The 27,569-nt window shown below is 45.3% G+C and overlaps 3 protein-coding genes and 1 non-coding gene across 4 annotated transcripts; 1 reads left to right on the forward strand and 3 right to left on the reverse strand.

The window, feature by feature from the left end:
* The first annotated feature begins 8,634 nt into the window (after nucleotides 1–8,634).
* Nucleotides 8,635–11,881, forward strand: tlx3b (T cell leukemia homeobox 3b). The gene is made up of 3 exons (XM_067257607.1): nucleotides 8,635–9,120; nucleotides 10,798–11,035; nucleotides 11,668–11,881. The coding sequence occupies exons 1-3, from the start codon at nucleotides 8,679–8,681 to the stop codon at nucleotides 11,879–11,881; spliced, it is 894 nt and encodes a 297-aa protein (XP_067113708.1). The 5' UTR covers nucleotides 8,635–8,678.
* Nucleotides 11,882–14,153: 2,272 nt separating this feature from the next.
* On the reverse strand, nucleotides 14,154–18,354 carry npm1a (nucleophosmin 1a). The gene is made up of 11 exons (XM_067257539.1): nucleotides 18,228–18,354; nucleotides 17,511–17,590; nucleotides 17,228–17,347; nucleotides 16,684–16,777; nucleotides 16,305–16,408; nucleotides 16,156–16,205; nucleotides 16,027–16,081; nucleotides 15,844–15,924; nucleotides 15,411–15,527; nucleotides 14,991–15,065; nucleotides 14,154–14,762 (listed from the first exon to the last, which is right to left on the reverse strand). Exons 1-11 carry the CDS (start codon nucleotides 18,274–18,276, stop codon nucleotides 14,712–14,714), a joined length of 876 nt encoding a protein of 291 aa, XP_067113640.1. The 5' UTR covers nucleotides 18,277–18,354; the 3' UTR covers nucleotides 14,154–14,711.
* On the reverse strand, nucleotides 14,863–14,934 carry LOC136963672 (small nucleolar RNA SNORD61). Its single transcript, XR_010879018.1, has one exon. It is a non-coding gene; the product is annotated as a small nucleolar RNA SNORD61 (small nucleolar RNA).
* Nucleotides 18,355–18,632: 278 nt separating the features above from the next.
* Nucleotides 18,633–23,223, reverse strand: kcnip1b (Kv channel interacting protein 1 b). The gene is made up of 7 exons (XM_067256989.1): nucleotides 23,099–23,223; nucleotides 22,136–22,205; nucleotides 21,738–21,808; nucleotides 21,155–21,262; nucleotides 20,789–20,893; nucleotides 20,490–20,552; nucleotides 18,633–20,076 (listed from the first exon to the last, which is right to left on the reverse strand). Exons 1-7 carry the CDS (start codon nucleotides 23,198–23,200, stop codon nucleotides 20,029–20,031), a joined length of 567 nt encoding a protein of 188 aa, XP_067113090.1. The 5' UTR covers nucleotides 23,201–23,223; the 3' UTR covers nucleotides 18,633–20,028.
* Nucleotides 23,224–27,569: the final 4,346 nt, after the last annotated feature.

Consider the following 27,569-nt stretch of genomic DNA (forward strand, 5'->3'; position numbering starts at 1 on the left):
ACACAGAGAGACCAGCCTAGACAGAGAAGTCACACCATAGATACCACACACACAGAGAGACCAGCCCAGTCAGAGAAGTCACACCATAGATACCACACACACAGAGAGACCAGCCCAGACAGAGAAGTCACACCATAGATACCACACACACAGAGAGACCAGCCCAGTCAGAGAAGTCACACCATAGATACCACACACACAGAGAGACCAGCCCAGTCAGAGAAGTCACACCATAGGTACCACACACACCAGAGAGGGACCCATGCCACCGCCATGTGTGGGTGAGGCCAAGCGTCTTAGACTTTACTTTCATGACGTGCATCCTCCCTCTTGCGATGGACAAACTGTTCAGATAAACAGACCCACTCAGCCACTGGTGAATCCTCCTCTGACATTCCGTTATTATTCAAAGACAAAAAAAACATTTGTTTAACAATTCCCTTCCCTTGTTTGTCTTTTGTCAAATTTGGATACGGCATTAAACACTCATCTTCTGTGCCATTTCCTTTACCTTTCTGCATTCCTCCCACTCCTCCCTCCCTCCTCTCCCTCCCTCCCTGCTTCCATCTCTCTTTGGTAGTGAAGCGATTCACTCCAGATGAATCCAGAACTCATAAAATGTGAGCTTGAGATCCATCCATCATATCTTGGGGAGAGGGATGGGGAGGAGAATCAGACAGGGCTGAAATAAATGTGTGTGGTGTTTGTGTGTGTGTGTGTGTGCGTGTCTGTGTGAGTGTGTGCTTGTCTGTCTGTGTGTGTGTGTGTGTGCATTTCCATTTGTGTGTATTCCACAGAGTGAGAGATGGGGGCGATGAGGACATGATGATGGCAGCATTGTATTTGTCATCCCCTTGTCTGCATATACTGTACAGGATGAATATACATGAACAGTAAATAAACAGTAAACCGTTTTAACGCAGTAAGCCCTTCCTAAGTAAATACACACACAAGTATCGACAAAACCCAGCACCAGGATGTGTTTGGTCTTTCATGCTATCAGCCATTTCCAAAGGGGCATTTCAAGTAATGATTTTAAAATGAGAGAAATCTAAGAAAAAGGAAAAAAGAAAAAGAAGAACGAGAGAGGAGATGAGAGAGGAAGATAGATGAGGCCCATCACACACCAACCGCGCTCCCAAAAAAGAATAAAGAGCACATTTATGAGTAGGATAAGAAAGAAGCAGAGAAGGATAGGAGAGAGAAAGAGAGAGAGAGAGAGAGAGAGAGAGAGAGAGAGAGAGAGAGAGAGAGAGGGGGGGGGGAGACAGAGGGAGACAGAGGGAAAGAGAGGGAGGGAGAGAGAGGGAGGGAGAGAGAGGGAGACAGAGGAGAGACAGAGAGAGAGACAGAGAGAGAGAGAGAGAGAGAGAGAGAAAGAGAGACAGAGAGAGAGAGAGAGAGAGAGAGAGAGAGAGAGAGAGAGAGAGAGAGAGAGAGAGAGAGAGAGAGAGAGAGAGAGGGAGACAGAGGAAAAGATGGATGAGGGAAGTGTCGGTGGTGTTGCCCCAGGCCAGCCCGGGCCAGCCAGAGAGGGGCTGGGCTCAGGGCTGCTGCCCCCAGGCAGGGCAGGTGGGGCCAGCGGGGGTAGCTGGTGGCTCAACAGCTTGCTCCACCCTGAGGGTCCAGCAGGCCGGGAGAAAGCAGGGGGGCTGGAGTAGTGCTGCTGCCAAGGAGAGGGAGACCGCTGCTGGTGGCAGCTGGTCGGCCCCCCCCCCGCCCCCCCTGCCGGCAGGCAGCAGGCAGGGTGAGAAGGTCAAAAGGCAGTCGTTAGGAGGACAAAGGGGAGGCACAGCGACAGGGAGGATAATCGCCTTTTATTGAGTACCGTCGACAAGGCTCACAGTGCTGCCGACACTGACACCCCCCCCCCCCACACACACACACACACACACACCGATTGACTGCGGGAGGGTGACACACACACAGACAGCGCTTGACTGGAGGAGGGCATGCATACACACACACAGACACGTACACACACACACACCGGTCGACAGCGGGAAGGTAAGCATGCACACACACACGCAAGCACACACATACAGTACATATTGCAAACACACACATACACACACACATACAAAAACAAATAATGAGACAAAATAACATAAATAACCTGCTTCGTATTTGTCACGATAACCCCACCTCCTTTTGATTTTAACCTCTGCCCTTGCCCCCCCCCCCCCCCCCCCCATCTTGCCCCCCCCCCCCCCCCCCCATCATCTGCACCCCCGGCCATCCTCCCCCCCTTCCTGGCCCCTCGATTCTTCTTCCTTGTTCTTCATTAGTGGGCTAAGCAGGCATGCAGTCAACCATCAGGGGAATGGTTCTGCTCTCCGCAACACTCAGCATCAAGACCCTGGTTCATCTTCCCTCACATCAGCCCTCGTCATCTGGGTCCTAACCTCCAACAGTCCCTTCTGCTTCTTGCTATTGCCTTCGATTGTGTTCTGTCTTTATATATTTCTTTATATTTCTTATAGTCTCTCCGTGAGAGCGTTGTCAAACGTCAAGCCTCTGTAGGAGGGGCCTTCACATTTAAGTGTAAAAATAAACTACTGGGGACCATGAGGGTTAACCAACCTGCCATGTTTACCCTGATTGTAGACATAGACATATAATACACTCTAACCAGAGTGTCGCTGTCTCTGGACCATGACATGTTAAGAGCCTCCTCACCCCCTCTTCACCCCCTCCTCACCCCCTCCTCACCCCCTTCTCACCTCCCCCTCACCCCTCCCCCTCCACCCCTCCTCTCGGCCCTGTGTTTAGTAATACTAAACACACAAGCACCCATGAGGGAGAGAGGAGTGCTTCCGATTGCAGCTCGTCTCCGCAGAGCACGGCGTGTTAAACTGGGCTCAATGGAGCGCGACTCTGCTGAGGGGAGGGGGAGGGGTGCAGGGGGGCGGATGGGGGTTCAGCCTGGTAATGTGATCCAGACACACACTCAGCCCTGTGAACATGATTGCCCTGTTACTGTCTGTCTGCTCGTCTGCCTTCCTCCGCTGGCCATCCAGCCCTGAGACTGAGACAACACAGGGAGGGAGGGAGGGAGGGAGGAGGGAGGGAGGGAGGGAGGGAGGGAGGGAGGGAGGGAGGGAGGGAGGGAGGGAGGGAGGGAGGGAGGGAGGGAGGGAGGGAGGGAGGGAGGGAGGGAGGGAGGGAGGGAACCTGAAAGAGGAGGGAGAGGTAGAGGTAGAGGGAGTAGGGAGAGAGGGGAAAAGGAGACAGAGAGAGGGTGAGGGAGTGCTTAAGGCAAACAGAAAGAGGGGGAATATATAGGGGGAGAGAGAGAGAGAGAGAGAGAGAGAGAGAGAGAGAGAGAGAGAGAGAGAGAGAGAGAGAGAGAGAGAGAGAGAGAGAGACCAGACAGAAAGAGAGAGACAGAGAGACCGACAGAGAGTGAGAAAGAGAGAGAAAGATGGAGATAGAAAGAGAGACATAGAGACAGAGAGAGATAGATGGAGACAGAAAGAGAGACACAAAGACAGAGAGAGGGACAGAGAGAGAGAGAGAGGGGGCAGCTCTCCAGGGGGTGACGGGGTAGACAGGGTATCCATTCCATCCCTGAGGCAGATCCTCTTTCTACTCTTTGTTCTTTAAATACTCCCAACGAGCAGGTTACTGTGAGGCCCTCTCCATTGTCTTAAACAGCTGTCAGTCGCTCTTCCGTCTTCCAGTACCCCACCACAGTGTTTATCTCTCTCTCCTTTCTATATGCTGGTCCGTAATCAAGAGCAGAGGGCATTAATGCAACCCAGACAGTCCGACTAGACCTGCAGAGGTCTGCTTCCTCTTACGGACCCTTCCTCCTGCTCCTCTTCCTACTCCTCCTCCCTCCTTTTCATCATCTTCCACCTCGTTTTCTTCCTCTGTATCCTCTTCCTCCTGCTCCCCTTCCTACTGCTCCTCCTCCTCCCCCTTTACATCCTCCTCTCCCTACTCCTCCTCCTCTTCCTCTACGTCCTCCTCCCCCTCTTCCTCCTCCTCCTCTTCTTCCTCCTCCTCCTCCTCTTCTTCCTCCTCCTCCTCCTCTTCCTCCTCCTCTTCCTCCTCCTCTTCCTCCTCCTGCTCCTCTGCCTTTCCCCCTGGGACAGTCAGAGGACTTAGAAGACTACATAGACCATTTAGCCTCTGCAAAGCCCACTTACCATCTTAAGTCCATTGAACCATCACTGTCACTGTAATTGAATTATTCTTTCAACTTCCAAGTTGGTAGTCAGAATTGTTCCTTTTCTCAACCGTGGTAAAAAAAATAAAAAAATAAAAACACTCTTAGTGTTTCTGGTGCTCCGTGGTCTTTGATAAAGCTTCATTATTTTTTAATAATCAATCCTCACAATGCTGCTTTGACATTCACGTCACTATGAGATTAATGGTCTTTTGTAAAATAATAATAATGATAATACAATATTGTCAATGTTCTACATATTGCACTGATTCAATCAAACTCAGCTGTTTCAATCCAATGGTTCAATTTAGCATTAGTTAGATTTTAAGGCATCATCTAATTAGTTTGCATAATAAATTTTTGAGCACAGTGGGGTGATTCTCTGATGATTCTAAAGAGCCTCTGATCTGTCAAATCTCAACGGTATATTAACAGATATTAGTTATATTAATATATATTAGTTATATTAACATATATTAGTTATTACTCTCATCACATGAAACTCAATACGGAATGACCCGGAAATCTTAGCAATTTTTAAAGAAAATTGCTAACTAAGATTTAGATTGACTTGTTTGGGGACATTTTGTACTGTGCTCTTACTCCTACAAACATCAGCCAGACCTGACATCTTCCTGAAACACTAGGGGGCTGGTATCAACTTATCAGAGATATCATAACGACTTATTACACAGCAATGACTTAATCAGTCCACTCTGGACATAATGAACAATTAAAGTATCCGAAAGCTTGATTTTGCATTTGAACTGCGATGAAACACAGCTTGTCCATAACGATCACTTGCTCGAATAGACCGTGCTTTGATCATCGTGGAGCTGAACTGCCAGTGGGATGATGTTTGTTTTGTTTTAATTTGTGTAAGTGTGTGTCTGAGTGCATGTTGTTGCTTGTCCATTAATAAGTAATGGAAGCTTCCTTTTAAGAGCAGATGCTGAAGTCCACATCTCCCTCCCTCTATCCCTCTCTCTCCCTCTTTCCCTCTCTCCTTCCCTCTCTCTCCCTCTTTCTCTCTCTCTCCTTCTCTCCCTCCTTCTATCCCTCTCTCTCTCTCTCCCTCTCCCTTTCTCCCTCTCCTTCTTTCTCTCTCTCTCTCCTTCCATCCCTCTCTCTCGACCCTCTCTCTCTCCTTCTCTCTCTCTCTCAATGTCTGTCTCTGTGTATGTGAGTGTGGCTTCCGTTTTGTGTGTTTTTGCATGTGTGTGTGTCCGTGTATGTGTGCGAGTGTGTAAGTGCGTTTGCATGTGTCTGTGTGTGTGCATACATGTGTGTGCAAGTGTGTGTGGGTGTGTTTTGCTAATGTCAGTGCAGCCTCGAGTACTCTGAGTGAATCCATTGGTCTACGTGTGGGTAATGGAAAGTGTGCAACAGCAGCACATACTTGAAGACTGATGCTCATGGTCCGAACTGCATTGGGATTGATGACCTCAGGATATCCAGTAAATTGGTGTATATCCAAGCTAAATCTCTCTCTGTGTCTCTCTCTCTCACCCCCCCCCTCTCTCTCTCCTCTCTTTCACAACGGACAAGGCCCACTTTACAACAGGTTTTGCAGCCAAGCCTTTACCCGGAAGAGGACAGTTCACCAAAATTAACAAAAAGAGTGAAATCACACTCCACCTTCAAAAAAAGGCAAATAAAAGAATATGGGCATTCGAATGTTCGAGTAATTACTGCAATCTGCATATGAAGGATCGCATGCTGATCTGCCGCGGGCGCTGTTTTTATTGCTTGTGTCTGCCTTTATCAATTTCGACGAGCATGGGAAATGGGAAACTGTGGCAGCCTCGCAGCTAAACGCAGCAGACAATATGCAAAAAGACGACGCTACTTTTGAATAATAAATGATGTGCTTTTATAGCCACTCTAAAACGCCTGTGATGGTACAATATGAAAAGGCTATGATAAGTAATAGTGCATTTAAAAAGGATCTAGTATGTTTTTATTACTACGTTTAAAAAAGAAAAGAATAGGGGAGACGGTGGGTGGAATGGGATGAAAGGAGGGGTAGGAGTGAGAGAGATATCAGTATGATTGCAATAAAAGAAACGGTGGAGAATAGCGCGTAAATTCCCTCCTAGCGAAATAACCTGCTTAATGAAAGTTTACCGTCTCTCGCTCTTTTCCTGCGCCTCTCTTGTCTCCTCTTATGAAATATTAACTACATTTTTATATACAGCTCTAAAGCTTAATGCTCTTTTATAGCTTGTCTTTGTTTTTCCTTGTCGTTTTCTACCGTATTATTTTCCAAGTTTTAATGGAGCTCCTTTTAATTTGGTTTACATTGTGCGTCATATGCGCCGGTCTAGCTGGGAACATTGACAAATAGTCAATTTAACTCCGAGATTTGAGATCCACTACAGATTTCGGCGACTGTGACATGTTTTCTTAGCCTTGTCTCCAAAGAGCTGTAATAAAAAGCACAGGAATGTAACCTAGCACATTGTCATATTAATGGTGGTGATGATGACGAAGAAGATATTGATGATAATGAAGATGATGATTACGACTGAGATCTGCGTTCCAAGGAAGCCGCGTGTAGCCTATCTGTGTGCCTATGTGCATGCACGCGCGCGCGCTCGTGTGTATAATATCAATAAAATTAGAACTCTGACAGGGGTTGCCCAACACACCACTCAGACTGCTTGAAAAGCCAATAGAGGTTGAAAGGGAGGGGGGTGATGACGCAATGGTCATTTCAGTGGGACGAGCATGAGTCTCCCAAAGGAGAGGGTCTTCCTAGCATCAGCACTCACTAATGGTCTATTAAAATATCAACTACTTCAAAGTAAACTGATTTTTCCTCCGCTTGCTCCAGTCCCCTGAAGCTAATCAAACGCGGCGGCCAGGCTCGAGGTGGATAATCGCTTTTACACAGCAGATTACAAGGAACCACTTAGATCCAATGTCAGAAGATCGGGTGTCCTCGAGATTTACATTCAATTGGCGCATGGAAACTATTTCCTGGTATAAAAGGCTAATGGTGTGCCTCTGACTGAATACAGGCACTAAATAAAAGCATTACCACAAGCTTGTCTATGTTAACTCGACGAAATATTTTTACCTTTGAGACAAAACATACACTGTCCAAACGAGATTAAATAAACATATTAGACCCTATTTAGTTTGTTTAGATATGTTATTTTATTATTATTATGCTATTTAGGCAATTTAAAAAAATCTTGATGGACAACTATCGGCACATAGGGTTAGGGTTAGGCCCAAGACCTAATGGGATCCCAAATCGTGCACCTGATCTTGTCATACCAAGGCCAATGGTGACGAGTAACGAAGTTTTATTCTTTGGATTGTTTATAAAATGAACATGTTTGATAAATTAACTAGCCTAATACTTAACTGGGCGATAAACTGTGAAAAGAAAAGAAAAAACTGCATGAAAAATTAATATAGGCTAAAACATCTGTATTATTATTGGATTAGGCTATATTATTGTAGACTATTTTAAAATGGTGAGAATATCAGGTGTCCTCACACAATATAACCCACACTTTACACAATATGTACAACATACAATACAAATATTTTAAAGATATATGGTAGGTTCATACAAATATTTGTAAGATTGTTGACAATAAGAAGGAATAATGTCAAGTTAATACCACGGTCTGAAAGAGAGAAAACATACAAACCCGAATAAAAACGTCGCAGCAGAAGGTAAATAAATAGCCTACGTTTATTAAGTAACATATAGGCTGAGAAAAAAAAATAAAAAAGTGTTTTTCGCCTTTGTTAGAATAGTTTTACTGACAGGCAACTTAGATAGCCTACGACTCTTCCCCCATAAACATTTAACCTAGGCTATAGACCGATGTATAGAAATGAAACCACAAAAAACGGACAAAACTTCATTCTACAGTCGTTCCGAGTCGAATAACCTAGGAGAAGTTAAAGGCTTGAAAAAAATGATGATAAAATTATTTGAATTAGTAGGCCTATGCCTTTTACGAAATATCAGGACAACTGGAAAGCGCATGGGGTTCACCATCAACAATTATTTAACAAATAGAGATATCAATTTATCCGTTGCAAAGTGTGCTTTTAAAGAAATGATGTCACCTGGAACGATCCCTCCGCTCACATTCAATTTAACAAATTAAAGTTAAAACGTCAGCCAATAGGGTGGCAGTAAAGCTGCCTTAACCAATAAGCGGTAGAGTGAAGATATGCTATTGCGGGCGGGGTGTGTGATGAACAGAATTGTCCCAAGTAACGATTGCCCTGTATCAGCAAAGTCAATGTGTGCACTTGCGCATTACGCAGATGGAAGGAATGATCAGAACCGCAAAGCAAGGGAGAAGATTCGGAATCTGACAAAACTTTAAACATTCTTAACGCAGCCTTAAGATGTCTAGAAATTATTCCACACATAAATAACTGTCGCTAGTCTTCTGCGATCTACAATCGCATCGTCGGTGTGAGCTTTGAGGACCGTGCACAAGCGCCTGGTTAAAGTGTTTGGTAAAGAATGGACCGGACGCCCAGCACAAGCCCCACCGGCGCCAGTCAGCCCACACAACCCGCCCAACACGAACCTATAAGTTTCGGTATTGACCAGATCCTCGGCGGTACTGACCAAGACGGTCCACAGCACACTAATAGGAGCGGTTCGGATCCAGGAAATTCCACAAGTGGAGGGAGTTATCATCTGGGCAGTCCAACCGGAGCCAGCGCGACTCCTTTCACCTCGCTGTCCGGTCCGTTCCATGGCATCGCATCATCATACGAGGAATCGAATGCGTACGGATTGAACTTGACCCTCACACCCGGAGGAGTGATACGCGTCCCGGCACACAGGCCGCTAGCTGCCGCCATTCCTCCTCCCATCACCAGCGCGGTTCCCGGCCTCAGCAGCTTAAGTTTCCCATGGATGGAGAGCAGCCAGAGATTTGCCAAGGAAAGATTTGCAGGTAAATATCCGATAATATTGGACCACCTCAAAATGAACCTGGTTAACATTGATTTAATTTAAAATGTGAGTTTCTTGTTCATTCAGGACCTTGTAGCCTATCTACATCCCAGATTAGAAAAAAAGAGTTAGGACCGCTGTAATAAGCTATTGCCGCTTTTGAGTTGCAGTGAATGGACCCGTTACGGTTATTATTGTGTTGTCAATTCAATGACTGAACTCGTAAAACGATATTTAGAAGAAAAGGGTTCAACTTTTATTGAACCATTTTCAGTTTTGATTCGGCCAAAAAGAGGGATTTCTGAATCATGTGAAAACAAATGTTTTTGTTGTTCCAAATTATTCTTTGACCTGATTTTAGGATTTTCGTGTTAAACTGATTTAAAAACATGATGCCATTTTCCTGAGACCTATATCATCAAATTTACGCCATACAAGGTAAATAACATTTTTTGAGTGGACATTTACAACATTAGCTGGAGCAGTGTTATATATTGGCTTTTGTTTCAAGATACAACGTACCAATCAAATAGGCCTTACTAGTAACCCGATGTTGAGAAAGCAAACTATAGGGATATACAATTTTACAGCATATATACAACATAAGAATAAACATATAATAGTAATAATATAAATAGGCTACATAAAGAATTAAAGGAACTTCGGTTGGAAATAGGCTATAGTATTTTTACAATGACCCAAATAATAGTTGGAATGCTCTTAGTGTGGACATTTTGTTCATTTATTAGCAAACAAGAAACATATGGATTTATGTTCAATTTAGCTCAAGTTACAGTTCTGCACAATTGTTGAAAGTAGCCCAATGCTCATCGTGGCAAACCATCAGTCTAATACTCCACTTAAATACATGTATTTTCTTCTAACATCGCCAGTCTCCACAGAACGTAAAAACGCTTACATGATGACAATAATTAGTAATATTATTATTTGTATAATAATGGTACACGTTTAGTTTTTCTTATATTTTTCTTATTTGTATTACAGATTTTATTATATTCGTAATATGTGACTATTGTTTTTTATTGTGATTAAAATGTATATGTTAAGCCTAGAAGAACCTCTTGGCCAGGAAAGAAAAATATGAATCATCATCAGATGAAATGTGAAAGCATCGTTTTGCAGCATTTTGCCATTACTCCAAATGAATTATGGGGCTTGCATTTATTTGGTCTTCTGGCGAGCAAGATGAAGATGTAAAGGACATTAATATTTCAGCATTGTAATATATGATTGCCTGATGGCGTTTTTCAAGTCGTTTGTGACAGCAGTGAATCATCCTTTCTCACGAATAAATGAAACTTGAATCCCTTATCTGTATTTTTACCAGTCAAAATGGTTTAAATCTAGCCGAATGTGTGCAGGGAAAGAAATGTTGTCTGAGAAAGAAGTGACTGTTTAATAGCTATCATAGTGCTGCTATTGAAGAGACAACATTGCCTTGACCCTGAAGGTCAGCTAATAAAAGGTTCCTGACATATAAATCTTCTGAATGGTAAACCTTGCTTGTCTCTATTCTTTCCTCTTTTATAATCACACACACTTTCATTTTCTATTTCTCCCTATCTCTCACTCTTTTTCTCTACTGTTTCTGTTGCACTCGCTCTCACTTTATCTTTCTTTGTGCTTCTCTCTCCCACACACACAAACACAACCTCAGCAGCCCTTACACCGTTCACCGTGGCAAGGCGTATAGGTCACCCCTACCAGAACCGCACGCCCCCGAAGAGGAAGAAGCCACGGACCTCCTTCTCCAGGGTCCAGATCTGTGAGCTGGAGAAACGCTTCCATCGGCAGAAATACCTGGCCAGCGCGGAACGAGCCGCACTCGCCAAAACCCTCAAGATGACAGATGCCCAGGTGAAGACGTGGTTCCAGAACCGCCGAACGAAATGGAGGTGAGAGAGGGAGGGAGGTGAGGGAGAGGAGGAGAAGGATGGAGATGGAGAAGGATGGAGAGAAACATATTAATTACGTGAATTCCTAACAGATGAGGACACAACTGTATAAGAACATGAAGATTTTTTATGTCTGAAACACGCAACCACTTGAATTTAACAAACATGACCGGCCTGTAATGTATAGGTGACTTGTGTCCCGAGCCAAATACTTTTCAGTGCAAACCTACAAAATATCTCTACAAATTCTTTCATGGTCTATTGTAGTCTTACATCTCACAGTGGGACCACCATGATGCTGTGGATGGGTACTGTCTGATTTGTTGTGTGTTTGTGGTTGACCAGACTAATTGTGGGTGATTCAACCAGTCAAACCCTTGGCGAACCTCATGTTAAAACAGTCTCAAATTACGAGATACATGTTAATGATCTATCTAATACACTTCTTCTATATCTGTAGCCAAACCAGTCAATCGTCTACATTGAAATGAGACGCTTGCCTTCTCTTAACCTTCACCAATTCACCTGGCCCTTCATAAGTGAATCTAAACTTAGATTTGACACTTTGTTTAACAGACTTATATTAGTTCTGTGGACACCAGCCCACCCTCACACCTTGTCCTTGTTGCCAGGCGACAGACAGCCGAGGAGAGGGAGGCGGAGCGTCAGCAGGCCAATCGGCTGATGATCCAGCTTCAGCACGACGCCTTCCAGAAATCTCTGAGCGACTCGGTTCCTTCCGACCCGCTCTGCATCCACAACTCCTCCCTGTATGCCCTCCAGAACCTGCAGCCGTGGGCCTCCGAGGAGGGGGGCAAGCTGGGGGGGGTCTCGGCCCTCGTGTGACAGGGAGGGGGGGGCGACCAGGACCAGCCGACCCGCTCCGAGACCGGACGATGGAACGATGGACGCTAGCTTGAAGAGTTGCGAATACCAAGAACGAATTATCCAAATTCATTATAAATAATTATGTCTGTCGGAGTTTGAGTGTGAAAACGTACGGAAGCCCCCCCCCCCCATACTTGAACAAGGGGGGCTGGGGATGACCCTGGGATCTGGCACCACGTCCAGGGAGGGTGGCATGGGAGCCTTTGGGGGGCGTGTGTGATGGCCGTCCCTGAAGAAGACCCATTAGCCTTCCAAACAACATGTGGACTGACTGACGCGGGACAGATTGCAGACATCATCCCTGCCTTCGTCCATCTGCTCCCAGACCACCACCCGCATTCCGGCCGTGTGGTCCATAACTGACCCTTGTCTGTTTGAGGGGATTTTTTTTTTAAACGGGAGGAGAAAACAGAGACTTTGGAAATATGACTTCTTCTTTTGCATGGAATCAAAGTTGCCATTCTCAAAAATATTGTGATTAATCAAATGGTTCCTATCAGGAAATCTCGATTTAAAAAAATAATAATTTTCATTGGGATCAAGACAGATGATGGCTATCAGTCACTTTTTTCCCTCTTTAACTAAAGATGATATGATAACTTTTTAATATAATTAGACTATCTCTAAGAAAGGAAAATCAATGTGTACCATACTACGATATATTTTATAGTGGCATGATGGATCAGAATGGATGTTTGACTTGAAGTGTCATCAGTAAACAACCCGGTGTGTCCCGTCTCCAGAAACATGATGCTCATTGTACTGTTGCCAGAGAGTGTAGGCAATATTTATGCGAGGGCACACACAATCATGCTCTTTCTCACACACACACACATAGGCTACACACACGCATGTACACACAAACATAGGCTGCACGTTTACACACACCTCTCATCTCTGGCATGCAAAACTGCAATGGAATTATTGCGGTTTTGTTCATAATTGAACAATCAATTGTTTTTTATTATCATTCCTCAGCGTGAACATATGGTTTAAGGGCTACTGATAAATAAAAAAGACGAGGGGAAATTTTTATAAATTTGGAACCAATGACTGCAGATAATTAATTCAAATCGTCCAGGACTGGGTTCACTAGTTGCGTGAAGGTAGCAGCGATCAGGTTTAGGCCTGTTCAATGGGGGTGGGAAAACAACGGTTTACAGATGTAGGCTACGTAAACAGGTGTATCTTCAAAACTCATGCATCATACTTTGTATTTTATACATATGTAAATAACAAAATAATTAAATCCTTTTTGTCATCGCTTTGTATCATATTTGAGTTTTTTCAGCCTTTGTTTACAGTCATCATATTTTCCCCTTGAGGCTGATGGTCAAGTCTGTAAGACAGTCTGTACCTTCGTAGAAACGAGTAAAAATCCACATTTAATAACATGTAATACTGACGCACACAAAAAAATGGTCGCAAATCAGTTCTGACAATAAACTTTAACAGGAGCTGTTACCGTTAAAACCCAAACCTGGCATCAGCGGCATGTCCCGGGGGAATGTGATCCGAGTCGCACCAACGAAGACAGCAGTTACGATTTAGTTTTGGGCTGGCAATTTCACAATAAATATGCAATCCTGAACCATATCACCGCATGCTAGTTTTATTTAGCCCCTCGTAAATAAAGTGCAAGGCCTTTAATTCCCAGCGTTAACATAGCTAGTATAGGCCTACAGAGGGACAGCCGTTTACTCTGTCTGAGCCTAAATATAAGAGCAGGCGTCAACCTAGGGCTCGGCTTCGGATACACGAAGCCTCCTAGACAACCCCAGGAGAAGGGGTGCAGGGTGGAACTCCAACCCAGGTGCAGCTCTGTAGTTCTGGGATAACATCACTTACACACTGACTCCGTCTGCTGGCCGGTTGAACACACAGCAAGGCCAGGCCGCGGTTGCCATAACATTAATGTATTTTTTTCCCCAATTAAAAAGTAACCACCAGTGTTTTATATAGACTAGCAAAACAGCTAAATAAAATACACCGCTAGTCACTCTTCATGTGTCTTTATTCAAATGTCACAAAATCCAGTCTTATCCATCTTGTAAAATATTCCAAGATGAATCAACATTTCTTCCCCAAAGCTTTTACTGTCAAGCATATTATTCCTACGAAAACCTGCTCATGTTGGTATTTATTAAATCACTGAGATGCCAATTTGGTCCTTGGCTCTTTCAAGATATTCGTACATTTGCAGCTCAATCACCCGACACACACACACGTGTAAAAACATTAACTTTTAATCACGTTGATAAGATTTGTCAGCCATCAAGTCATTCGTTAACCAATACAAGGCAAGAACCAACATCCAATACGCAAACCTTGAACAGTCTATGGAGGGCATGGAACGAGCAGCAAAATCACTCAAATACAAAAAAAATCTAATAAACATAGGAACAGACACACCCCACACTCTCCGAGGCTACCTATAACACAGTAGCAAAGATTTCATTTACACATTTACAAAATGCAAAAGTTCCAAGTGAGGAGATTCTCCTCCCCCCCCTCCCCTTTGTCTTTTTACATGACCTTGACATGTAACCACAGAGACAATGGATGAGGCCTGTGTGCACTGTCATCCATCCCTTCCACTGAGCTGCTGCTGGAGGGGGGACTGGAGGGACTACTGTGGTGTGGGAGGGGCTAGTGTGGAGTGGGAGGGGCTAGTGTGGAGTGGGCGGCACAGAGGCTTGAGGGGGGCGGGAGGTGGGTCAATTCAAGCAAAGAAACAAAGTCTGGAAAATTAAACTGGGAGGGAAAAAAGAAAATGGTGGGTAGGTTGTTATTTCTTTTCTGTCAGTGTCTGTCTCCACTTCCACAACTCCTGGATGATCTGAGGGAGGGAGAGAAGAACAGTCAACACCAGCACCATCCATATCCAATATGGACCAAGGATCGATCCATTGGCGATGTCAAGAAACAGTGAAGGTTGACAGCTCAGAACTTCTTAGAGGTTTGGTATGTTCTTTCAGCCTTGCCATCAAAACCATATTGTTCATCATTGCTGTGCAGGGAGTTGGAGATAAGAGTAATGTTTGAACTCTTTGAGACGCTACGGTACCTTGGTATCAGTGACCTTCATGCTCAGCTTCAGGAAGTTCTCAAACTTGGGCTGGAGTTTAGGCAGCCCAACTCCCTAGTTCAAAAACAGAAAAAGTTGTTTACTTAATGCGACATTTAAGTGACATTTAGCCTTGTAGTATCCCTTAGATATGGCAAATGAGAACCCCATCTCCACCCCCCAATGCTGATGGAACCGTGTCTCTAAGTTAGTCCACCTTCAGACTCAGTCTTTTGGTAAGCAGTTGTTGAAAAACACATCAGCAAACATCAGCTCAACAAATATCATCTCTGTCTGAAGATGGCTTTAGTATCTGGTCAAGAGGGGCAGATCAACCCAACAGCATCTTCCAATGGGTCTCCATGGTGATCTAGAACAAGAGTCACTCCCTCAGAACCAAGTCGCTGATCCGACACTAACCTTCCCCACAGACGCTGCCATCTTGGCCTTCAGCTCGTCGACGGAGAGGGGGGCCTGGGGGGTTTTGGGCGTCTGAGGCTTCTTGTTGCCCTTGCCCTGGGAGTCGGGGGTCTTCGGCTGGGGACAGGACACACTCGGTAAGACGGGAAGGAGCAGCGTTCTCACGCAACGGTTTAAAAACGTGCAACAAACACAAACCAGCTGAAGGAAGATTTTACATTTCAGTAAGAGCGCAGGTGTATTTTGGTAAGCTCTGCAGCTACGTCATCAGAACAACTCTGACTGCTGATAAGCAGTGAATGACACACATATTCCATTTCACCTTAGACAACTGGACCATTTGTTCAAAGCATTGTAAATGTAAGATCCTGTAATAATGCTGAAAAGTTAATAAATAAAGAGTGATTGGCGTGAGTGGATCCCTGGACCTCACCTGCTTCCCGGCAGGTGTGTTTGCTTTGGGGGTCTTCCCGTTCTGAGCGGGGGTCTGGGCTTTGGACGGAGTCTTCTTGGGCTGGACAGAAAATGGACATTGATTCAGATTTGAGAGAAGTATAAAAAGACCAACACCATTCCTTCAGGTTCACTTCTGTGACAGTGTGTGTGTGTCTCTCACCTTGACAGGGGACGGTTCAGGTTCACTCTCCTCTTCATCATCATCATCATCATCCCTGACAAAAGGAACAACGTTTAGTCTCTTTATAAACTTCAGGATGAAACAGGAAGAAAGATGACAGACACTTACTCCTCATCATCATCCTCCTCATCGACATCTTCATCCATTTTTATCCTTTTCTAAGAAAGGGGGAGAACAGTCGTATGAGTGACAAATGCTCAGGCGACCTGTGGTGTTGAGGTAGCAGGATATGAGAAGGTTTCACCGGTGAGACCTACAGATTTAAGGGCTGGTGCCGAAGCAGGTCTCTTCTTGGATGTCTGGACCAGCTCTTCCTCCTCCTCGTCGTCCTCCTCGTCAAACGTCTGGTCTCCTCCCATAACTAACCAACGACACCACGTCACATTAGACCAGGGCGCACACAAGGACCAGGCGTTTATATGAGCGCAGTTTACGGACATCGGTAGCCTCAGTCTTTTGGTAAGCAGTTGTTGAAAAAACACATCAGCAAACATCAGCTCAACAAATATCATCTCTGACTACAGGTGCCACGCAACGCCTCGGATTCAAAGGAGCCCGTCTTCCGGAAAGTTCCCAGTAACTGATTACTTTCTGGTACGACCAGAAGGGGGCAGTAAGGAGAATGGCAATACTTACCAACCAGGTGCTGACCACTGATGTGGATGGGGCCGGAACCGGACTTGAGGCGGAACACAGCCGGGGGGGTGATTCCAAACCCACTGAGGCACACCTGCAACACCGTCACCAGTCACTCTCAGAACAAGCTACGTACTACTTAAGAGTTACAACTAATGTTCTCATTTAGCTGACGCTTTTATCCAAAGACACGTGAAGGTTTCAACCTGTGATCTTTTGATCTGCAGTCAAATGGTCTGCCCATGAACTGTACCCATCCTCTCATATAGGACTTACTACACCCACTATGTGCTTGTCTTAGGATAAAAACGTTCCCTAAATGCATATTTGTAATACACTTCATAAAATGGAACCATCTCTTAAGTTAAAAGACAATCTTCAGACTCAGTCTTTTGGTAAGCAGTTGTTGAAAAACACATCAGCAAACATCAGCTCAACAAATATCATCACTGTCTGAAGATGGCTTTAGTATCAGGGTCTGCATCCCTTCCTTAATGGAACACGCAGTGAGGAGGGATAAATGCTACGATTAGGGTCTACTTACACAGGGTAGGGTGGAAGGCTTCAGTGATGCTAACACTGCCTTAACCTTCTGACCTTCTGTGTCCTGGCCTTCTACCTCTACGATGTTCAGCTCATCACTGGTGGTCTGGTCCACACACACCTGGGAACATGGGATAAGAGAACATTAAAAGGATGGAAAATAATTTACACTTCAAATGCACGATTGATATTAACATTTAAAACTCGTATGTATTTTAGACATCGTCGTTGAATGTGATGTTATTGCCTCAAAATGAGGAGAATAGAGGTAATATGGTAGATACCATTCTTAAATCCAACTGGTGATCGAAATCATCGTCTTCTGGGTTAAATACGACCTCCTTCCCCGACTTCAACTCGCACCCTATACAGTGAGAGAAGGAACTTGTCAATGAATGTCAATTAAAAAAAGAGAAAAACATTTGCGTCCATCGCGTCCTCAGTTCATTCCTGGTTATGGGGTCAGTTGAGGTGAGAACCAATCGTGGCAACCCACGCGGTCGGGACAGCGTGCGCATTAGCCAACTAGCAAAGCTAGCTAACGTTACAACAAGCTCGTTGCCAATTACATTTCATTTACAAGTCTGTAATCAGTAGTTGAACACTAAGAAGATGCACCTTCCTCGTAGCCACGGTTGTCAAACTACTGTCTGGCTAGATTAACTATTTGTCTTAGAAAAGAGATCATGGTGTAGCCATGCGTGTGCGCCATCTTAAAAGCACGTGTTCATTGATACGCACTAAGTTAGCTCGCTAGCGAGCACAAACGCCAGATCACTTATTTGGCAAGCAAAACTTGTACATCAAATACCAACTTAATGTATGTTTAGTTGTGACTTTTTCCAGTATTATATTTCCCATATACATGGGTTATGTTGAACAATAGCTACGTAAGCCAGTAACACCGACGTAAGCCAGGCTTCGTTTGGCTAGCTAAAATAAATTCCAGTTCAGTTGAAAAGGAATAGCTTCCCAAAGCAACACAATTCAAAGCATCTCACCATAAAGAAAGGACTGTGGGCCCACTTGCTCATCATCCATGCCGTTCATTCTTGCTAGCTTTGCCTTCTACTTTTCCTTCTGCCGCTTCTGACTGTGAGATGAAAGTGACCGATTGCTCATTCACGCTGAAAGTAGATGCAAGTACGCAGTGCGCAGGCCCTCCCCAAGATGTCATAACCACGCCTCCGTTCTTGTCTTGTCCAATCTCTCTCTCTCTCTCTCTCTCTCTCTCTCTCTCTCTCTCTCTCTCTCTCTCTCTCTCTCTCTCTCTCTCTCTCTCTCTCTCTCTCTCTCTCTCTCTCTCTCTCTCTCACAAACACACACACATACATACACATGCACACTCACACAGAGAACCGACTCGTCACGCATATAACAAATCCAAAGGTTTTTTTTTTCTCTCAAAACTTTTTATTGATAACGTCTGTACAGCATAATGATCTCGCTCTGTCACAGAAATGTTGTCTTTTGCTTCCGTACGCAAAGTTATGTCCACTGATTATTATTCATCATTAGATACTGTATTAGGGACACATATATTTGAATGAGCAAAATATTTGAAAATGTTTGTTATCTGTTGTTGGTATTAACATGAGTGGTCTGGTAGTGATCACCATCTCGGTCTCGTCCTTATATAGCATGTATTCATAATAATTACACGTGCCTCTATGAATTGAAAGACATCACAACTAACTTCAACGGATACAACACAGACGAAGAATCACAGGACATTATTACAACCGCGCTTCTCTCTCTCTCTCTTTTGCTCTCTCTCTCTTTTGCTCTCTCTCTCTCTCTCTCTCTCTCTCTCTCTCTCTCTCTCTCTCTCTCTCTCTCTCTCTCTCTCTCCATTTTTCTCTTTTCTCTTCTCTGCCTCTCTCTCCAGTCACAGGAACGCAGACCCAGCATTTATAATCATCATCAAAACCGCGAGATGACATTTTAAACCAGTGTGGAGGTGACTGGATCTCCAAGCCCACATTGTATTCGGCATTGTTAAGAGACAGACGAACAGACATCTTAACAGGCCAGCAGCAGCAAAGCCAACAGAGAAATATAAGTTATCCCAACAGTGTAAACAATCACTGCACATGACACTTGAAACAAACAGGACATTTAGGACAACCTCATAATTCAGATAGCACAACACAACAATGTTTATGAATAAATAAGAACGTAAGCATGTCACACCTTGTCATGAAATACACAATTCATGATGCAGTCATTAAATACAAGCTCATAAGACGTAGCTCTGGTCAAGCAAAGGTCTGGTTAAGAGCAAGGTGCTTCCTCAAGCTCCAACATGCAATTTTATTTTTGTCAGGAAAGTGTCCCTGCTTGTGTAGTTTCAGCTCCTGGCAGGCAGGGGGAAGTCTTTCAGGAGCGCTTACAACAATAACACGACAAACTAAAAGGATGGAGCAAGTTTGAATCCATCTGGGGTGTCACATACCCAGTGAAGCATGAGTATCTCTGTGGATTTGGAAGCGGAGAACCACACAGAGAAACAAATCTGTCTCGAAGAGCATCAGTCCGCTTCCCACCCGCATGACTGGCAGTCCAGTGATCTCTCAGCTGGTCATGTCGACATGAGTTCGGGTCCTTTGTTCGGTCAGTCCATGAGTAGGCTGGTCAACACGCAGAGACATGATTTGGCAAATGCGTGAACGACGATGAGATCAAAAAATGAGAGAAGCTGACTGCACTGTGTATTCATCCGCACAAACAGGGACACACATTCACACACACACACCTCCTTTCCTAAGATTGCCTTTCCCAGGAGCCTTCATCCTTCCATGTCTACATCACATTTTCAAACAACTGCATGGATCTCATCATGGTTTCATCCTGTTGAGGGAGGGAACACAGTTACGCGTAGTTCCACCACATCACCATTAGATGTCAGTGTTGTCAGCCAGATAAGCACCAGTCTCTTCACTGAATCTCCTCTCTCTGTGACTACAGGTTATTGAAGCACCGGAAAGTTTCTTCATGATATTTACAATTACATTTTAGTCATTTAGCAGATGTTCTTATCCAGAGCGACTTACAGTAAGTACAGGGACATTCCCCCCGAGGCAAGTAGGGTGAAGTGCCTTGCCCAAGGACACAACGTCATTTTGCAGGGCCAGGAATCAAACCGGCAACCTTCTGATTACTAGTCCGATACCCTAACCGCTCAGCCACCTGACTCCCTATAATATATGGACAAACTGTTGGGATTGGGTTTGGATTGTGTTACCACCTTGGGGGCTACTTACCTCCTGACAAGCCACAATGAACTCCTCTAGGGTCACTACTCCATCTTTATTTTTATCCATTTTCTGGGAGGAAAGAAAATGGAAGAAGAATCCTTTCAGTAGAGCCATTATGTGCTGTAAAAATCACTGTACAGTGACTCATGTTACTTTAGGAGAACGTACACCTAAAATGTTCAGAAGCACTCACTGTATGCATGTGAAAACATCTATCAATCGTATTTTGAGTTTAAAACATTAGTAGTTGTTGTTTGTACGTGAAACATTTGACACGGTAATGGTTACTGCGGCTGTGATTTCACCTGGAAAAATGCATCTACGTGTTGCTTAGGGACGTCTCCCTTGATTGCTGGGTATGTGTACTTGCCCATCATGTCATAAATGGCCCTCACAATCTCTGTCATTTCCTAAAACACACAAACCCAACATAGAACACAAGTATTTTACGATTGTCTTGTCTCGTCGTAAAAACTTTATTGCTCATTGCTCACAGCCCAGAATGGCCTGTGTTATACTGTGCATCTGAAAAAGACATTTGTACAGACTTTCATTTATATATATCTTTGACTATATTCATGCAGTTGTCCCTAACACTGAATGCATTCCATAATTCATGAAACATAAACATAGATAAACATGCATGAGGTTTGACTGCTACTCTGACAGACCTCCCTGTTGATGTAGCCATCTCTGTTGATGTCGTAAAGATGAAAAGTCCACTCCAGCTTCTCTCTCAGGGTGCCCCGCAGCAGTGTAGACAGCCCCGTCACAAACTCCTGTGAGAAAGAGGGGGTGGGGGGGGTGGGGGGGGGGGGGGGGAGGGGGAGGGGGAGGGGGGAGAGACATACTCACATTAAACACACTCTACTACAACCCATCCTTGTCTGTTACAAAAACAACCCCCACAAACACGGGATGAAAACACTTTTCCCCCCACACACTTTTCATCCCACAATGGAGGGAAAGGAGAGAAAAGAGAGAGAGAGAGGAGAGAGAAGAGAGAGGAGAGAAAAGAGAGAGGCAGAGGAGAGAGAAGAGAGAGGCAGAGGAGAGAGAAGAGAGAGGCAGAGGAGAGAGAAGAGAGAGGCAGCGGAGAGAGAAGAGAGAGGCATAGGAGAGAGAAGAGAGAGAAGAGAGAGAGAGAAGGACAGAGGAGGGAGAGAGTTAAAGAGGAGTAATGACGGATTCAGCATACAACCGACGGTCTTTATCAATCCAGACAGCTTTTTGAAAGAACATTTGGCGTCATACCTCAAATTTAATCGATCCGTTGTTTGTCGTGTCAAACGCATTGAAGAGATAATGTGCATAAGTACTAGCATCTGAAATAACACAAATAACATACATGTAATGCAAGAAGACAGATACAGAAAGATGGAGAGAAAGAGGGAGAGAGAGAGAGAGAGAGACAGAGAGAGGGAGAGAGACAGAGAAAGAGACAGTGTAAGAGAGAGAGAGACAGACAGAGACAGAGAGAGAAAGAGAGAAAGAGGGAGAGGGAGAGAGAGAGAGAGAGAGAGAGAGGGGGAGAGAGAGAGACAGAGAAAGAGAGAAAGAGAGAAAGAGAGAGAGAGACAGATAGAGAGAGAGATCCAGAGGTCTCATGTACAGAGCATGTTCAGAAGGTGAACCACAGCACACTGCCGTACCTCCGTGGGGGAAGAACTGAGAGTAGATGTGCTTGAACGTCTCCTCGTTCACCACTCCACTCGGACACTCCTGAGGAAACAAAACGCCGTGGTTACCCTCACCTGTGTCTGTGTGTGTGTCTTAGTGTGGGGGTCAGATGGCTGAGCGGTTAGGGAATCGGGCTAGTAATCAGAAGGTTGCCGGTTCGACACCCGGCCGTGCCACACAACGTTGTGTCGTTGGGCAAGGCACTTCACCCTACTTGCCTCGGGGGGAATGTCCCTTTACTTACTGTAAGTCGCTCTTGATAAGAGCGTCTGCTAAATGACTAAATGTAAATGTTTGTTTGTGTGTGTCTGAGTGTGTATGTGTGTCCACATGTGTGTATCTGTGTGTGTTCCTTCTCATCCTCACCACAAGTCCAGCTCCCAGAGTTCAACCAAATCAAACAGAACCATCGAAAATGGATGTACTCACCAGCACTAGACTATTTTGAGAACGTTTGAGTGTTTCTCGAGAATACGTCAACAGACATTCCTTAATCTCCTTCTTCTGGGTGTATGGGGGGGTAACAGAGCGTGTAATTGTCGTTATGGCATGTGACAGGCTTAGCTGCTCAAGCCAAAGGCTTGCACGTTAAGATTAGTGGCAACAGACGTAGAAGACGGGCACTAAACACTTATTCATACATCTGAGTGAAAGATGAAAGAAGAGGAGAGACAGGAACGGCTTAAGAGAGCAGACGAAAGCAGGAGATATGGTGTTCCTGAGGTGTGTGGGAGAGAGAGAGAGATGGGGAAACAGAGAACGAGAGAGAGAGATGAGAAAACAGAGAACGAGAGAGAGAGATGAGGAAACAGAGAACGAGAGAGAGAGATGGGGAAACAGAGACAAAGGAAGATAAGGGAGGTGATGGATGGCGCGGGGCCAGGGTGGAAGGGAGATCGGGGAGGAAGTGAAAGTAGAAGGGAAGAGTGTCGTACGTTCTTGAAGCCCCGGTAGAGGATCTGAAGTTCCTGCTTGGTGAAGTTGGTCTGGGCCTCCAGCTGTTCCAAACCCTCTGGCCTGTGACACACCGTGGTCATCTCCAGCTCATCATCCACCTTATCTACACGGAGGGAGGGAGGGAGGGGAAACAAAAGGAGAAAGGAGAGAGGGAAAGAGAAAATACAGCGACATCAGCACAAATGACTAATAAAATTGGCCCATTCCAAACCGAATTAAGCATTTTATTGTATTTCGTTTACACAATGTCACACAACTTTACTGCGAACAGACCAAGGACAAGGCAGCAGAGAAAGAGATCGAGGAAAAGGTGGAGGAGGGGGAAGAAGAGGATTCGAGAAGGTGCGGATGAGACGGATGAGAAGACAGGATTCCCCCGGGGAGGACCTGAGGGAGGTTACTGGGACACCTTGGTGCTTTGCGTACGGTGCTGGAGAGATGAATTGTGGGTAAGAATGTGATGAGCTAGGCTTTCCCCTGGGTGAGGGAGTATCGTTCAGATCACCTGCAGCCAGGGGAGAACCACCTCAGTGAAAGCACGCCAACACGCTCAGCGCACAACCGCTACACGTGCCTCAACACACTCGCACATTCAAACTACATGCACCTGCAGGTAAACCAGCCGAGAGGGACGATTCTAGAGTCTTCGTATCCATATGACTTCTCTTCTGATAGAAATGCTGTAAGAGCACAAGCTGACGGTTTGATAATATGCAGTAAACACCCACACACATCGAAATAAACACACACACACACACACACAGTGTCCTGCAGCCTGAGACAGAGAGAGAGAAATAGAGAGAGAGAGAGAGGGAGAGAGAGAGAGAAAGATGGAGAGAGAGGTAGAGAGGGAATGAGAGAGAGAGAGAGATGGAGAGAGAGTTAGACAGGGAATGTGAGGGAGATGGAGAGAGAGATAGAGAGGGAATGAGAGAGAGAGAGATGGAGAGAGAGAGAGATATAAATATATATAGAGAAAGAGATGGAGAGAGAGAAATAGAGAGAGAGAGATGGAGAGAGAGAGAGTGAATGAGAGAGAGAGATGGAGAGAGAAAGAGAAATAGAGAGAGACGGGATGAGAAAGAGAGAGAGAGAGAGAGAGAGAGAGAGAGAGAGAGAGAGAGAGAGAGGGGATGAGAGAGAGCTCCTGTATGTGAGGGGGGGGGGGCTGCTGTGGAGCAGTGTAGACGTGAGTGATTCATCCCAAGACAGATCCCACCCTCATATTTCACAGAGCAGTCGAGCCACACTCGACTGCTCTGTTCACCTCACAAACACCAGCATGGACACGACACGAGGACCACAGTATCGTCCACAGACTGTCCTCTTCACTGCCTGACACAGCCTTCCATGAGTGGGACTGCAAGACATCCACCCAAAGCTGCAGATCGTCTGCAGCTCCTCCACTGTCTCTGTGCCGTGTGGTGTGCTGTCAGCCCCAGGTTGGATGATTCCCTGCTGGGTAATCATAGCTTAGCCTCCCTGAACGCCCATGGCTGATCTGGGCTCACAGGGCCCCCCCCCAGATCCCTCCCTGCAGTTCCACATCTAAACCGGATCATCTGTTTATCACTGCGTTGCTCGACATCAACAACAGCCTCGGTTTCTTCTGAGAGCTGCTCTCGTGTTCAGATCGATGATCTGGTGTTGGAAGAGGCCCGCACGTTTCTGTTAATCAGGGTGAAGATGAACCGATAATGCTGGCAGGGCGGTTCTATGTCTCTGTCTCTCTGTCTCTCTGTCTCTCTGTTTACCTGTTTACCTGTCTGTCTGTCTTCCTGCCTGCCTGTCTGTCTGTTCATCATCTTCAGCGTGAACGTCATGTATTTTGTCTCTTGGTTACAACTAATCACAGCTAATCTGTTCCTGCCTTTTTCATCTCTTGGTGGGTTTAAACCTTCTATCCTTCAAAACTGTGTTCTGGATATCTCCTTTTTCTTCTTCAATCAACCTCAGTAGCAATCCCTTGCTTATTTCTCGTCGTCATGGAGACAGACAAGCATCGTTCCATGAACGCAGTCGGGTGCGCTAATAAAATTCAGATTAAATAAAGATTAATGTGTAAGCCTCCCACACCAGAAACAAACAGTGGAGAGTGTCTCAATGTGTTCAGTGTATCAGCCCACAGGTGCTGTGAGTATCACATGACACCGAGCATCATACTGTGATGCTGCACAGATATCTGCAGAGACACACACCTTACTGGAGGAAACAAAGATATACACAAGCATGTGGGGAACAAATTCATATGATTTAATAGGATCAGATGCAGTCAGGAAGTTAATGACGGAATGGAGAAGGAATCAGAGAGGTGAAGGGATGGAGAAGAGAGGGATGAGAGAGGCGAAGAGAAGGATGAGATGGAGGAGAGAGGGATGAGAGATGGAGGGGAGATGGAGGAGAGAGGGATGAGAGAGGTGAAGAGAGGGATGAGATGGAGGAGAGAGGGATGAGAGATGGAGGGGAGATGGAGGAGAGAGGGATGAGAGAGGTGAAGAGAGGGATGAGATGGAGGAGAGAGAGAGGAAAGATGGAGGAGAGAGGGATGAGATGGAGGAGAGAGGGATGAGAGAGTTGAAGAGAAGGATGAGATGGAGGAGAGAGGGATGAGAGATGGAGGGGAGATGGAGGAGAGAGGGATGAGAGAGGTGAAGAAAGAAGTGAAGGGGGTTTCGATCCAACAACATCAAATATTTAGAGATTGGAGAACGAAGGCACTCCAACCCAGCAGGACACAAGCGCCTGGCCTGGATTCCACGGAAACATCATCATAAACAACCTCTATACCGCATTATCTCTGATCATGAACCAAATACACACAAAACATAGATTACAGATATAGAATGCCAATAAGCCAACAAAACAAAAAAAGAAATACTGCACGATCTCAAAGCTGTTAAGATGTTACAGTGCAAACAAGAGTTTGATCATTAACAAACAGAGTCTCAATCCTAAACAAACGGACCAATCAAACGTGCTAAAGGAAGTGACATCAGGGTTTGGGTCTCTGCCAAACGAATATTATTGAGCACCTGTTGTGTGGAGGACGGGAATGGGATGGAGTGCAGAGAGGAGGGATGTGATATTACGCAATCCCTCGAGATGTCAGGGAGTAATGGTGTCATCTGCTGTCCAATCAGGAGCCATCTTGGTCCTGGGAGGCGGGGTTTTAATTATTATTTATTATTATTTATTATTACTGCTTGAGACTTAATTAAAAGGATTAATCCTCACTATTTATTGAGGGATGATATATGTACTAATAACAACCTGCACCAATCCTTCCCCTCAATCACTGGAAATCAACAAAGGATGTTCCTTCGTGTTTTATGGTAAAAAGGATGCAAGTATAAATTGGTAGGCTACAAATGACCTGAACACAATGCAGGTCTACAGTTTACAGAATCATTTGGACTCGTCATGTTCTGCATGACAATGCCTCATGAACCCATGTTGCAATGAGACGGAGAGATGCGTAAAAACAAAATCACGTGTGAGACACGAAACGCGTCCGCGTTTGGAGCTGCCCAACACGCTCGTCTCCTCAGTAAACCACCATACGTGGAAATAGCGTCCGTGCGAACTCAGAGAACTGGGAATGTTTGCTTCCTGTTATGTCACAGAGTGAGTCACCTCAAAGTCTTTACCGCGCCGAGCGTCCCTGTTTACCAGCAGTTTAGCGAGCACCACTGAGGCCGCTACACATTCCCCTCTCCTGCCCCCTTCAACCCAGTCTCCATGACAACCGAGCTCTCAAGCATGTGAACAGGAAGAGGTATGATATGTGAGCAGACTCTTAATGCACACGCTCACTCGCTAACACGCGCACAAACGCGCGCTCACTAATACACACGTAAACAGTCACACGCACGCTGTCTTGCTCAAACACACACACGTGTATACACACAAACAGACACACACACACACACAGTAATGAAGAATCAGGAGCAGTGATTGCGATCCATGTCTTTCTCAAGGGCAACACATGTGACACATTCCCCTTCAGTCCTGATGTACATGGCACAGCTAACAGCTCAGATCGTTCTCATATGTGCAGGCGGTCCATTCACATGCCTCTCAGGTCATCCACACTGTCTTTCTCTGGTGAGCTCTGTCTCTCCCAGTCCTCATCCATCTCTCCCTGTCCTCATCCCTCTTTCTCATTCCTCATCATCTCTCCCTGTCCTCATCCCTCTCTCTCTCTCCTCATCCCTCTCTTTCAGTCCCAATCCCTCTCTCTCTCCTCATCCCTCTCTCTCGTCCTCATCCATCTCTCTCTCTCCTCATCCCTCTCTCTCAGTCCTCATCCCTCTCTCCCATCTCCTCATCCCTCTCTCCCTCTCTTCATCCTCTCTCCCTCTTCTCATCCTCTCTCTCAGTCCTCATGCCTCTCTCTCTCTCCTCATCCCTCTCTCTCTCCTATCCCTCTCTTTCAGTCCTCAAGCCTCT

This window comes from Osmerus mordax, chromosome 19 (genome assembly GCF_038355195.1).
Source record: "Osmerus mordax isolate fOsmMor3 chromosome 19, fOsmMor3.pri, whole genome shotgun sequence".
NCBI classification, from domain to species: domain Eukaryota; kingdom Metazoa; phylum Chordata; class Actinopteri; order Osmeriformes; family Osmeridae; genus Osmerus; species Osmerus mordax.